Source organism: Bufo gargarizans, chromosome 3 (genome assembly GCF_014858855.1).
Source record: "Bufo gargarizans isolate SCDJY-AF-19 chromosome 3, ASM1485885v1, whole genome shotgun sequence".
In the NCBI taxonomy this organism is placed as follows: domain Eukaryota; kingdom Metazoa; phylum Chordata; class Amphibia; order Anura; family Bufonidae; genus Bufo; species Bufo gargarizans.
This window is the reverse complement of record NC_058082.1, coordinates 581667723-581683119: the sequence shown is the minus strand read 5'-3', so window position 1 is coordinate 581683119 and position 15397 is coordinate 581667723. Positions and strand designations below refer to the sequence as shown.

The window sequence follows — 15397 nt, the reverse complement described above, 5'->3', positions numbered from 1 at the left end:
ATGACAATGATTCTACTGTATCATGCCATGCCTGAGGCAGGGCTTGGTTAGTAGAAACTAGGGCTGCACGATATGGGAATTTTGTGCGATTGCGATTAGGGCCCTAAAAATTGCGATAACGATATGCAATGCAATATTTTAAGGGAATTGTGCTAGAGGTCTATTTGCTTGGATTTTCCCATATGAGCCGCTGACGCGGCTGGGTATGACATAGTTATGGGGGATCTGTGGATGACACGCTGTTATGGGGTGGATCTGTGGAGAACGCTGTTATGGGGTGGATCTGTGGAGGACGCTGTTATGGGGTGGATCTGTGGAGGACGCTGGTCTGGAGTGGATCTGTGGCGGACGCTGTTATGGGGTGGATCTGTGGAGGACGCTGTTATGGGGTGGATCTGTGGAGGATGCTGTTACGGGGTGGATCTGTGGAGGACGCTGTTACGGGGTGGATCTGTGGAGGACGCTGTTATGGGGTGGATCTGTGGAGGACGCTGTTATGGGGTGGATCTGTGAAGGACGCTGTTATGGGGTGGATCTGTGGAGGATGCTGTTATGGGGTGGATCTGTGGAGGACGCTGTTATGGGGTGGATCTGTGGAGGACGCTGTTATGGGGTGGATCTGTGGAGGAAGCTGTTATGGGGTGGATCTGTGGAGGACGCTGTTATGGGGTGGATCTGTGGAGGACGCTGTTATGGGGTGGATCTGTGGAGGACGCTGTTATGGGGTGGATCTGTGGAGGACGCTGTTATGAGGTGGATATGTGGAGGACGCTGTTATGGGGTGGATCTGTGGAGGAAGCTGTTATGGGGTGGATCTGTGGAGGACGCTGTTATGGGGTGGATCTGTGGAGGACGCTGTTATGGGGTGGATCTGTGGAGGACGCTGTTATGGGGGATGTGTGCTATGACACATAGGGCCATGAGGGGGGCCAGCATAAGACATATAGCATCTTATGCTGGTCCCCCTCACTGGCCCTATGTGTCCTAAACTGCGCACATAACTGGCTTTGTGTGTAAAGTATTTTACTAGTGTGTAAAACAAGCTCTCTCCTATTGATAACAGGTCCAGCCTCTGTACTCACTGTCACGATGAATGCACTGCAGCGAGCGGGCCGGGCAGCGCGTGACTGACGTCACTTAGCAACGCTCCTCCCACTTCAGGAAGCAGGAGCGTTACTAAGTGACGTCAGTCACGCGCCAGCCGGCCAGCTCGCTGCCGCTCGCTGCAGTGCATTCATCCTGAAAGTGAGTTCAGAGGCTGGCCATGTTATCAATAGGAGAGAGATTGTTTCACACACTATTAAAATACTTTACACACAAAGCCAGTTATGTGCGCGGGGCCCCTTCATATATAATCGCGTCATTTTTGGGTCGGCCAAATCGCCTTAACGCATTTGTCGATTATCGCGATTCGATAAATTTTGTGATATATCGTGCAGCCCTAGTAGAAACTATACAATGGCAGGATTGGGAGCCTTCACAAGGCCCCAGGCAGCCATAGCAACTGAACAGCTCCTAAAATCTTGTTGCCATATGGTAATCAGACCACTTCCAAGACTACTTCCTCTAAATGATATCTCAGATGCTGGTTGCAATTGACTACGACATTGATGGACACAATGGACCATTGCATCTTAAAGATAGATTTAGATGAGGTGATATCTGGGTAGATTATCAGAAACAAATGTTCCTGCAAATGCTCGTTCTCGACAATCTGCCCATCTAAAGGTGCAGCCGATCACCTGATGAATGAGCAAAACGCTTGTTCATCGGGTGATCCTGTTGTTCATACAGGCACCTGTCTAAACAGCGATCTGGTGCCTAGAAACAATGCAGCTATATGAAGACGAGCTATCGCAGTAGCAATTGCTCGTTCTCATACTGCGGAGGCAATCCCTGTATGTAAATGCAGCGCTTAACTCCCACTTAACAAGCAACCAACTGTTGGGAAGGAACGCATCGGTTTCTAGTCGACCCATGTAAATCTACCTTAAGATTTAAAGGGGTTGTCTCACTTCAGCAAAATGGCATTTACTAAGGTATTGGTATTATCCATAAAGACTTCTTTGCTGGCTCATTATTTTTTCCAGAACATTATATACTGCTTCTATCTATGGTTACGACCACCCTGCTATCCAGCAGAGGTGGTCATGCTTACATACTTTAGGAATAATCGCTGGCCTATGCGCATTCCCTAGTCCAGGCCACCAGAGAGGCTGATGCGTTTTCCTGTAGCGTGCTAGCATGGCCACTGCTGCTGGATTGCAGGGTGGTCGTAACCAGAGATACAAGCAGTGTATAATATGATCGAAAATTGAATCAAGCCATTGAATCAGCTGCTTCTAGGGCTACCAGGATATTGTCAGGCATTAAACAAGGCAAGGACTCGCGGGGCAGGGATGTAACACTACCACTTTACAAAGCTTTGGTGCGGCCTCATCTGGAATATGCAGTTCAGTTCTGGGCATCAGTCCATAGAAAGGATGCACTGCAACTGGAAAAAGTACAGAGGAGAGCGACTAAACTGATAAGGGGCATGGAGGGTCTTAGTTATGAAGAAATATTAAAGAATGAAATTTATTTAGTCTTGAGCAGAGATGTCTAAAGTTGGACATGATTAACCTATACAAATATATAAATGGGCCATACAAAAAATACGGTGAAAAACTGTTCCATGTAAATTGCCCTCAGAAGACAAGGGGGCACTGCCTCCAACTGGAGAAAAAGAAGTCCAGTCTTCAGAAGTGTAAAACCTTCTTTACTGTAAGAACTGTGAATCTGTGGAATAGACTTCATCTAAACCCAGTTTTACAAAGGGTTTAGGGCTCTTTCACACTTGCGTTCTTGTCTTCCGGCATAGAGTTCCGTCGTCGGGGCTCTATGCCGGAAGAATCCTGATCAGGATTATCCCCATGCATTCTGAATGGAGTGAAATCCGTCCAGGATGCATCAGGATGTCTTCAGTTCCGGAACGGAACGTTTTTTGGCCGGAGAAAATACCGCAGCATGCTGCGCTTTTTGCTCCGGCCAAAAATCCTGAAGACTTGCCGCAAGGCCGGATCCGGAATTAGTGCCCATTGAAAGGCATTGATCCGGATCCGGCCTTAAGCTAAACGTCGTTTCGGCGCATTGCCGGATCCGACGTTTAGCTTTTTTAGAGTGGTTACCATGGCTGCCAGGACGCTAAAGTCCTGGCAGCCATGGTAAAGTGTAGCGGGGTGCGGGGGAGCAGCATACTTACCGTCCGTGCTGCTCCCGGGGCGCTCCAGAGTGACGTCAGGGCGCCCCACGCGCATGGATCACTTGATCGCATGGCACGTCATCCATGCGCATGGGGCGCTCTGACGTCACTCTGTAGCGCCCCGGGAGCCGCACAGGACTGTAAGTATACCGCTCCCCGCTCCCCGCTCCTACTATGGCAACCAGGACTTTAATAGCATCCTGTGTGCCATAGTAACACTGAAAGCATTTTGAAGACGGATCCGTCTTCAAATGCTTTCAGTACACTTGCTTTTTTCCGGATCCGGCGTGTAATTCCGGCAAGTTGAGTACACGCCGGATCCAGACAACGCAAGTGTGAAAGAGGCCTCAGATGAATTCTTAAAAGTAAATGACATTAATGCTTATGAAAATGTGTAGCAATCTGAGTCTCACTTCCTTCTGGGATTCACGTCCCCACCTATCCCTTGGTTGAACTTGATGGACTTATGTCTTTTTTTAACCGTATTAACTATGTAACTATGTAACAATGTAACTATGTAAGCCAGCAAAGGAGGCAATATGGAGAATCACAATACATTAGTAAGTTCCTTCATGAAACCAATGAGACAAAAGCAGTTCTCACCTGCAACTTGAGAAGCACGGACACAGCCTGGACCCAGCTGTAAGAACTTGAGTGAAAAAAAATGGAAAATATTTTGTCGGCCAGCTTCTTAAGATGATGAGCTTTATTTCATGCGATAAAACTTTCCAAAACAAGACAGGGTACACGGTCTATGCGTTTCAGACCACACAATCCAGGTCCTTACTCATTACTTCATGAGTAAGGACCTGGATTGTGTGGTCCGAAACGCGTAGACCGTGGACCCTGTCTTGTTTTAGAATGTTTTACCACATGAAATAAAGCTCATCATCTTAAGAAGCTGGACTTCCATTTTTTTCTCATTAGTAAGTGCCTTGTATTAACTCTCTCTACACGAGAAATGTGATTTGCTGAAGTGACACAACTCCTTTAAACGTCCATGATTGAAGTTGTGTCTGATAACGGACTCTGCCAGCAGTAAACCAGCAGGCACCTGCCAGTTGTGGCACTCTCCTGAGCCAACACCCATCTTTGATAACCCAGGAAGGGGTTAAGCAATGAGTTGATTAGAAGAATTGAGACAGTGGAGATTCTTTTATGGTTGCAATTCTGCATTTCTACAAGGCTGCTGATTGCATCCATGTATAAACACTTTATATTTGGAAATACACTGGTTCAGTAGCCAAGTGTCCCTGGGAATTATTTAGAAATACTGGTGATGATGAGATGTCCTAGTATAATGTAACGGCATTGGAACAATGGTTCGTTGATTACCTCTAGAACAGTATTCTAGAAGCGCAGAATTTTATCATGGTAATCATATGGGCATTGTTGAACCCATCTTATAGATGGTAAATCTTAAAATTTTTATATTAACATCTTTATATGGCCACTTAACTATCCATTATGATCAGGAATAGTGTGATGTCTTTAATACAACATTAAAGTTTGGTAATAATAATAGAGATCCTTCAGATTCATAAACCAAAATACAATGCACTAGAAATAAGCTACTATTAGTTATGGGCTCGTGCACACAGCCGTATCACAGATCTGTACTGTACGGTCCCAATGTAAAATCAGGATCACCCACCCATCATGCGTTATTGGTAATAACGGTGCCTCCTTTTGTGGCACCAGGGCCTGGCTGCAACTCTTACCTCCCTATAGCTATACCCCTGGCTGTACAGTACCATAGTATGGTGCCTATAGAATGATATGAAGGCTTAGCCATATGGAAAATCAGTGTGTCTCAGATTTTATAGGGCTTTTCACCAATGGATTCAAATGAATATTATGGAGGTTTTCTTCCTTGGGGGCTTTGCTATTGGAGGTGACTAAGGTGCCTCAGTGAGGCACCATGTGGAGGTAGATAGAATCATAGAGACTCCGTTTGCAAACATTCAAGGTCAATGCACAAGGCTTTGATGTGTACATGAGCCCATGTTGGTTATCACTCTACTAAAGCCGATGGCTATGTCTTTCAACACTATCCCTAAACCCCCTTACACATACATGTTCAATATGGCCAAATGTGTATGTGTTATCAATGGGGAGAGAGCCATTGCCAGACACTTCTTATCTCCTGGGAGAACCATCTCACTAGCGCCACCTAGTGGAAGTTTCTCCCTATGATGCAAAATCCAACTTTTAAACCACCCTTGGGACATGAAAAGAGAAAATATCCATCTGTAGACAACTGTTTTGAGGTGTGTGCCCCTCATCAGTACTGAGTAGGATTCTGGCTGGCTGAGTGCGATGCCTTGGACGCAGTTTAGGTAACCTACTGGCTCTTCTTAAAGAAACCAGCCCTGTATGCAGATTTACTGGAAATACTCCATAGTATGGAGACTTATTGGCAATGCTTCATGGAAAAACAATATGCAAAGAGGTATCTCCCAAGGAAAGAGAACAATCTCAGTAGGCCACCTTGTGGCCAACTGTTTAATAAGCCTTGGGACATGACACCAGGGCTGGTCTCTCTAAGGAGAACTAGCACCCCACCTAAGCTTCTTCCAAGGCATTGCTCTCAGCCAGCCAGGATCCTAATCAGTAATGATGAGGAGCAAGCAACCCCAAACAGCTGTCTACAGATAGATATTTGGCTATTTTCCCTTGTCATGTCCCAAGGCTGGTTAAGAAGTCAAATTTTGAGTCATAGGGAACCACTTCTACAAAGTGGTGTTAGAAAGATGGTTCTCATTCCTTGGGGGATACCTCTTTGTATGTTGTATTCTCAGGGAGCATTGTCAATAAGTCTCCATAAAGGACTGGTCTCTTTAAGGAGTGCCAATACCCTACCTCCTGGGAGAATTAAAGTATCCTTCTCTTCCCCGATGTCATCTGTTGGGGAGAGTTGTCGGCCAAACCTCCTGTATATGGGGAGTATAACTCTCCTGCCTTTGGTATTTTTAGATTCCAGACTTCTCAGAATTTCAACTGTTGGATCCTATCTCATTCAGTGACCTAATTCAAGGATGCAACTTCCAACCTCCTACAGTTATATCTGGTCACATATTATTTCTGCAGTTTGAGGTGCAGAATGAGATAAGCAGCTCTGCACACCTGGGAACCCTCTGAGGATTTGCAGAGTCGGTGAGATGTTGCTTTAACCTCTTTTCCCTTGGGAAATGGTTGCAGATGAAGTCATCACAACAGCTGCATCATGTTCTTATTATGTGCCAGGTATCTGCACAATACTAGAAGTAAAACTTAATGAAAACCCACAGGAGAAAGCAAGAGTGATTCTTCTGCCCATAAATTACCTTCTGGTGGGACACTCATGGCTTTGACCCATATTCAGACTGGCCCACCAGTGTAGCCACCCGTGGGCTGAGGTTCTAACATGATAATGTATCTCAAAAGCCCAACAGTAGACAACCCCATTTGGAGGTAGCTTAGGAGCTAAAAAATTACCACTAGAGCTTTCTTATGGCATGATTCCTGATATATCCTAGTTATCTATTTTAACCATTTATGCATTGCACAGTGCTATACATTATCACTCATATTGATCCCTGTCCCCAGTGGGGTTCACAATCTAAATTTCAAATGACCCTACTGGTATTTGTAAGAGGAAACCAAAATACAGGGTGGAAACCCATGCAAACATGGAGAGAACATATGAATGCCATGCAGATGTTGTCCATTATTCGATTTCAACCCAGAACCCCTAATGTTGCAAGGTAATGGTGCCAGCCAGTGAGCCAACTATTGCATCATATTGATGATATGCCATGTGTGTGCACTGATGACATCAATGGTTACAATGCAATTATAAGTGGACGGATCTGTATATATTGAGGGTAACCCTCGAAATCATGTCCCTTTGTCAATCCAAGGAACCCCCTGACGCTGTGTAGACAAACCATATAGGCTCACATTCATCTGTTTTAAGGCCTCCGTAAACATTTGACTATTGTTGGCCAAACTCACTGTTTTTGGTGGGACCATACCACAATCTAATGTGTATGAGGAGCAAGCAGACATTTCTTCCCTAGTTGATGATGTCAATGTTAGAAGAGTCTAGACTAGAGCGTTGACTTTTGACCTGGGAGATAAGCTGCCATCAAAGGTGTCTGGCAGCAGGCTTTCTCCTCTCCCAACTGAAAACATACATGACTGAACATAAATTTGTATCGGAGGGTTGGAAGGAATAGTTGTTGGCTGAAAGCTACTGAAGATGCATGGGCATCTTTAGACCTGAGGTCATCATACCGCCACACTCACACACAGCTGCATATGTGAGAATCTCTATCGTATTTCTCAGAAACGCAAATACATTTCTCATCCTATTTCTTAGCTGTAGAGACAAATCATTGGACAATTTGCTTGTCTGGCTCATCTGAGAATATAAATAGTGGAAATCGGTTCTTAATGGGATTGCTGGAGGAGATAACAGCATAACGGTGCACAATTCATTAAATTAGCCCTGTTCTGCTGCTTCTGCTGACTAGTGCCGGGTGTACACTGCCTGACTGTCAGGCAGATTATCGGGGATGAATGTATGAACGCTAGTTCCTGATAATCTGCCCGTCTAAATGTGCCGCAGATCACCCGAGCAAACACTCGTCCATCGGATGGAATAATAGTTTATGTAGACACTGAACTGATAATTTCTGGGCAGCAGATTGTGCTGTCTACACTGTAATGCAGTAGCCATCGCTCGTCCTCATACAGCTCTTCACCTCCACTGAACGGTTGTCTGCTCATTGGAGCATGTAAATCCATTTTAAGTATTTTCTATATATCAGATATTTTCTATATATTTATCAACTGGTACAATTTTAATAGTAACTGCATGGGGTTGTAGGTTATGCATCCTCATTCAAACCCATAGACCTTTTCTCTATCACCACTTATGCATTATTACCATTATTTAAAGGGACTGTCCACTTTGGACAATCTTTTTTTGTTAAAAAAAGGGTATTCCATTTCTGGTGCCCCAACAATTGCTCTGTTCTCCTACAGCACCCCCACAGGATAAAAAAAAATCAATGTGTAATACATACACAAGTATGGTCCTCCAGATAACTGTCCTCAAAAGACAAAATCCTTTGTTCAAGTGCAGCAAACCCCTGAGGAGCCGATGCAGGGAGTGCTAGTGGCCCTCATGAGATATTGTGCCGTGGTGTACTCCCTCAGGGCGTTGCTCCATGGGGATTGGTGCAGTGGAAAGGTGGATTGAAGAATTAGGCCAGAAGTACAAGAATAAAAGTCTGTCTTTACTCAAAAAGAAAGATTGTAGTACAACCAGCAGATGATGAGGTATGGTGGCGGGCAAAGTGGCAATTAGGGCACCTCAGATATGCTATCTTGCTAATAACTCTGTCTTGCATTTCTGGCTAACAGCTGTTAGCTGACACTTGTAGATATAGGTGTCCACTGTGTATTGCAGGCTTTGAGTTGGTGTAGCCTGGATGTTACCTAGGTGATGAGTGTATGAACTGTATCCCCTCACCTGCAACAGGGTCTGTGACACTGTGACTTGCTGGTTCCTCTTCTGACTATCAATGCTGTAACTTCTCAGATTTCCTGGTGCTCTTGCAGTCTATCTGGAGTAGTGGTCTCATAGGAGAATAGAGTTTCTTGCTGGTCCCTAAGGCCCTTGAAGTAGGAGGAATTGGACGTGCTTTCTTCCTCCTGGCTGTCCTATCTAGAACTCCTCCTCCTTAAATAAAGCAGGATCAGCCCACTTCTACCAAGAGGGGAAGAACAGGGTGGTTAACCCTGGCAACCATACCTCTTCTGGTGTAACATAAACAACATGGCATAACATAGCAAAACATAACATTTGCAGGTACCCCCAGGTCTGGGGTACTTCACAAGCAGGGTTTTACATGGTAATGATCATCAAGAAGAAACAGCGGCACTCACCAGGACTTTTCACTGTGCTGTACCCTCTCCTGACATGTTTTTAAAGATGAAATAATAAAAGCTGCAGAAAGGTCCTGGTGAGTGCTGCCGTTTCTTCCTTCTCGGTGATCATTGTGGATATGGAACTTTGTTTGGCTGAGCACCGCCGGTGGTCACAATTGAAATGGTGCAGGACTCGGAGTAGTCCAGGAATGAACACTACACACATTAGGCAGTGCCGACCGCTTTGCTCTATTTTTGTACTTTTAAATGGTAATGATCATGGATCCTTTCGATTAACATAGAAGTCTCTAGGGGTCCGAGAGGTCATACTTCCCCTGATCATAAAGTGATGGCATACTCTAGCCTTCAAGATGGGAATGCCGCTTTAATTAATATGAAGAACTTATTTTTGTTCAACCCTCATGAATTAGAAACTTTTCGGGTATGAACTTGTATTTAAAGAAGATATTTTCACATAATAGAAGTTATGATCTGATCAATGGGGAGTTCATCATCTGATTCCTAGAATAGACGTGTCTGACCACTTTTCCTGTGGAGAGCACAGTCATTTTTCATCACAGTGAATGGAAGCTAAGCAAGATATAGGTCGGTGGAGACCTCTTGGACAAAACATTTGGTGTGGTCTCCCTCTCCAGAAGCGATGGCATTAAATGAGTGGCTCATTTATTCTTAGCAGAAACCATAGATAATTGTAGGTACCTAGATGGAGGAGGCCACTTGGAAATCTCATTTTGCCATGCCTCAAATTTGACCCTGGGTGAGTGATATTGGACTGTGAAATAACAATAATTTGGAAAATGTGGAACAAATAAAACTTGTAGAAGATAAAAAATTTATGACACATGTATATATGTAATCTGAGTACTTTTTCCTTACCTGGCTTGTGTCTTTACTTCATCTAGAATCCTGCCTTGCAAACTGTGGAACAGACTGCAAATACTATTGCTGTGATGGGACTCCTCCTTACTGTTGTTCCTACTATGCCTACATTGGAAATGTCCTTTCGTAAGTTTTGTCTGATTTATTCCTTGCTTATGTTATTATATATTACTATTGATAGGCCTAAGGATAGGTCATCCGTATCAAAATCTTGGAAAACCCCTGTAAATACAACATATTTCCTGGTCTCTGAACAGGTCTCTGATGGTTAAACCTACAGTAGGTCCTAATTAATTCTGCTAATGGCAGCCTTCTCTATACAACTGCATGTGGGTGTTGGCTCTCAGGATTAGATGCCTCTCAAGGTTGCACAAGCTTAACAAATCAGAGTTGAACACCACAGTAGTGTCAATCAACAACAGTTCAATAACTTGTCTGGAACAGGTCAAGAACACAATTCTCTCTACAGTATGCTCCGGGGTGCAACGGTACGAAGTTCTGGAGTGCTTTATACAACACAGTCTCAGATGATTTAGTTAATCTTACTGTTTTAACTTGACTCCTCTGAAGGCAAGTGTCCTTGGAAGCTTTTCTGCTTCTCACACATTTCCACTCCCTTCAGTGTTTGACTCCCTGATCTGCTTTAGGGACCCTACTAATCTGGGGATCATAAAACCAACACAAAGGCAAGAGCAGAGGCAACCGTAGTGCAGAGCACCTGAGAGAACTAGAAATGGTGAACAGACAGCAGAAAGTGCGAAACCGGTGAGGGGACAGCAGAAGCCTTCTGGTCCATTGTCCAACAGAGCTCTAGGATACACAGTGTATAGACCAGAAGACCGAGGACTGATGCTGTTGTTTCACCAGTCCTGCATCACTATTTGGTTACGTCTCCTGGCTGTCTTCCTTGCTCTCCTCTTGTTCCTGACTTGGTACACAGAGCTCTCAGGAATGTACCTTACAGCAGGTTCTGCCCACTTCCTGTGCGTTACAAATCTCTTCCTCTAGACCAGGCATCCTCAAACTGCTGCCCTCCAGCTGTAGTAAAACTACAACTCCCACAATGCCCTGCTGTAGGCTGATGCCTGTAGGCTGTTCGGGCATGCTAGGAGTTGTAGTTTTGCAACAGCTGGAGGCCGCAGTTTGAGGATGCCTGCTCTTAGAACAAGCTCCTCTCTAGCAACACCCTTCCCATCTCTGGTGGACTTTTCTGAGAAAAGGAGCTGGGCACAAAAGGACATGACTGCTCCAGCCAGCAGTGATATGCCGAGGCTTCTTTCCGACTTCACTGCTGTCTGTATATAGGACTGTCTGTCATCTGATGGTGAAAGAGGAGAATCTCTCAGGCAATGTTGACTTTTCACAAGAAGGCAGGAGTGCTATAAATGCATAACTGCCAACAGTCCTGAATTTGCAGGAACTGTCCCTAACCTTCAGCAAATCAGGCTGTCTCGGGACAAAAATAGGCAGGGCTTATACAAGCTCCACCCATGAGTGGGAAGTTCCATTGTATTTGGGTGTTCCCAGGGTGCCCCATATTTACTAAAAACAGTAAGTAAATGACATATGCTAACTGGGGGACCCTGTCATAGATATTGCACAGGGACCCAGGAATTACCCTTTTAGCTTTACCTGCAGTCTTACATGAAATAGCTAATAATAATGCACCAAATAACCAGCTCAGCTCTGCTACATCTGTATCATAGTTGAAGAATCTAGTCGCTATAGTCTTGCTGGGTGCAATGGACAAATGCATCTTTGTTTTACTAATGCCAGCTACACTTTCCAGAGTTATATGCGAGATTGGCACAGTGGGGAAATGTGACATAACGCCACCGCCGAGCTTGATGCTCAGTGAACTTTACTTCAAATAAAATATCCTATTAGAAGAGATGGTGTGTGCAGCCAAGTCTGAGCCGCGCTCGGCCTATCTCGAGACAGCAGACATCCTGCACTGGAGCGCTTCTGAGGAAATCCCTGAAGACATCATTATTGTGTGGGCATCACAGGGCATGAAATCAGTCTGCCATCAGGCTTGAGTCCTCGCATCAGCTGTCTGTTGGTTCAGGTTCCATTCATTAGTAGGACAATGTTCTTCTCTCTATAGCTGGTTTCTTAGCAGTAAGCCCAGCAGCGGAGAGCATGAGATTGCATATGCATTTTAGTATAGGGTCTGTATAGCTTTTCACAGCGGTAATACATATCAAATCTCAATGGGATTTGCAGAAATCCACCCGCAGGCTGCAAATAACAACTCTAATCGGATGTATGGGATGATGACATTTCGACAACAAATCTGCCGCATGTGCACATACCCTTAGGGATCATACATACTACAGTATTATGACTCGGTACCACCTCTAATTTGCCATCTGTAGGGCCCTACTTGGTTTCCCCAAAAGCCCTGAATTAGATTCAAATCTCTCATGGGTCAAATCGCCAATGGGTCCGATTCCGATACACGTTACTTCATAGTGGACCTCAAGTGTGAGATTGAACAGAGCTTCTCGAATTTTTGCCATTTGGGTCCCAGCAGGGGCATAGCTAAAGGCTTATGGGTCCTGGTGCAAGAGTTCGGCTTGGGCTCCCCTTCCCTTAGTGATTAGCGATCAGGGGCAGGGAAGCACATATCCTTTGTGCTGCCTAAGAAAAAAATTGAAACGCCACCCCCTCATGCACCCTCAATTCTTCACCTAACCCCTTTCCTCCAGCCAGAGGTGTAACTTGACCAGCATGCACTTTCTAAAATACCAGTGTCTTCATATGTCTGTGGGCCCCCACAGGCTCCTGGGCCTGGTAGCGACTGCTACCTCTGCACCCCCATAGCTATGCCCCTGTCCTTCAGCTACCTCCTTCAGGAAATTGCGGAACGCGCACGTACGCCATCCGTGTTTTGCGGATCCGCGATTTGCGGACCGCAAAACAAACCATGGTCGTGTGCATGAGGCCATATCCTCAAGCGGCAGCAATACACTACATGAAATAGTGTGCGCCGAGTTATGCCCTTTTATACATATCTGTTATTTCCAGATCAGAAACCATTCATGGTGACACATGGGCAATCGGAACTGAAATCTAAAGGGTGAAGTGAAATCCCTTTTTACTGCATTTTCTGCTGTTATTTTCCTTGGTTCCTGCTATTAGAATTAAAGTCATGTTTTCAGATACCGGCTGAGATCCTCCATTAGGAAAAGCATTTTAATGCCTTAGTCCGCACTCAGCGTTATTAAAGTTTAAAAGCCAGAAACAATTCAGCAACGCGGGTGAATAAAAGCCTTTCTCCTCCTGACAAGGCGCTCACGTTCTGCGCCTCTCTCTAAGATTTAATGCGATTTATTTTTAATACGCTTTCCCAGGGCAGGAAGTAAAGGTATTCTACTCGGCCAAATAATTACAGTCATCAGCAGTGTGCTGTGTGGAATACTGTACGTCTGAGCTTTGTTTTATCGTTTTGTGGTCATGTACATGGTGCCTCTATGGCTTGCCGATTCCTCATTAACTATAAGGGGATCCATCGGGTTTATGGCATGAATGCCGGCTTTCTGCTGGAAAAATTCTGCTGCATGCGGCGGTATCTTTCCAGCAGAAAGGCAGCATTCATGCCAGAAACTCAATGGATTTCATTTTAGTGAATGGGCATCTATCAGGGCCTCAGTAGTCCAGCTATGCCAAATATGACAAGTCCAGTAGTCTGCTCCCTTGCCGGAACAGACTACCAGAATATTGTACCGCAGATGTGAACCTACTGTACGGCTCCATTGAAGTCAATGGGTCTGCACCATGATGTGGGGTGCACATGGCCGGTGTCCATGTTTTGCGGATACGTGGTTTGGAGTCCACCAAATGGACACGGTCTTGTGAATGGACCCTAAGGAAGATATTACCTGTTTACTAGAGGAATATACCTCTATGTAATATCTAATTTCAAATGGAAATGGGATCCAGCTCACTTTGCTCAGCTCGAACTCCACAGGTGCAATTATCTGTCCAAAGGATCAATCATAGATCCAGTAGAAAAAGTCATCCAGCACACACACGAAATGTCCAATAAAATCCCAATTTATTTCAGTAGATTAAAATACATACAACATTGGGCGCATCTGACAGCAATAGTTATGCCTTTCAGATACTTTTATCCTTATTCATAGCAAATAGGAATTCAATAAGGATAGATGTATCTGACACGCATAGGCATTACTGTCAGATGGGCCCAATGTTGGATGTATTTTAATCTACTAAAATAAATTTTACCAGATATTTCTGTGATTGCTGGATGATTTTTTTCTATTAGATCTGCAATATCTAATGGTACATGCCATAACTTCATTTAAATATATGTCCCATAAACTACTATGGGTGGAGTATTATGGATCCATAGCACTAATGGCATGTATGGACATGTGCCAGAGTCTCAAGACTGAGCTTAAAGGAGTATTATCATCATCATTAAGATATTCCATTATATTCTGGAGACCTTTACCGATCTGGAGAAAGAATAGACGGACAACTTAAAAAACCTTTGTGGGCTGTAAAGAATGCATTACTCAACATATCGAGTACTCAGATATCACAACAATTAGCAGAGCAGATTTTTTTTTTTAAACAAATTGACAGAAGATTGTTTATTGGTGGCATATTTGTACACCAAACAGGATCTTAAGTTACAGCCCCAACTATAGTCCAGAGCTGCATTAACTATTCTTCAGACTTCAAATCTGAAATATCTCACCACACCTTGATCTGAGGAGACAACTAAACAGAAAAAGGAGGTGGACAATGCCTCATGTAAAATGTTCCAAAAGGGGCAGCCCTGATCCATTCAGATAAAGTGAATGCTCACCTTAGTTGATGGTAGAATGGGTATATAGTGTGCATGGCGGTAAGTACTGAAGTCACTGTTGTACACTAAAAAGAAGAACCACTGTATGGGTGTGTGGTATGGGCTATCCTGCGGTGAAGCACAACAGCTTACAATCTTACCAAGTTCTACAGTATCCCCCTTCCCATAACTGGTCCTGTAGCACGTGCCCGAGTATTCCTCCTGAGCAAGAAAACGCCAGCCTGTCTTGAGTTTGTGAGAATTTTATCAACTCTCCAATGTGAAATGTCACTTTTAAGTTATGGAGTCCTTGAAAGGAACAGTAGTAACACTTGTGGCCTGACACAAACAGTAACCCTAACTAACTAACTACAGGCCTGGTCTCAGTCTATAGGCACCAACACTGTGATGAGGTGAGTGACCCGGGTCTGCTTTGAATCCACTGGTGACTCTGAACAGAACAAATGTCTCTCAGACTCCAACAAGCAAGTGTATGTTGCTTTGTTCCTCAGCTCTCA

At 44.5% G+C, this 15397-nt stretch overlaps 1 protein-coding gene across 1 annotated transcript in view; it reads left to right on the top strand.

The window, feature by feature from the left end:
- The window catches only part of CYYR1 (cysteine and tyrosine rich 1), a 96966-nt gene that overhangs the window by 16059 nt on the left and 65510 nt on the right, over positions 1-15397 (top strand). The window contains exon 2 of the mRNA XM_044287609.1: positions 10084-10186. Within this exon, the coding sequence (XP_044143544.1) occupies positions 10084-10186 (103 nt within the window). The remainder of the gene's footprint in view (positions 1-10083; positions 10187-15397) is intronic.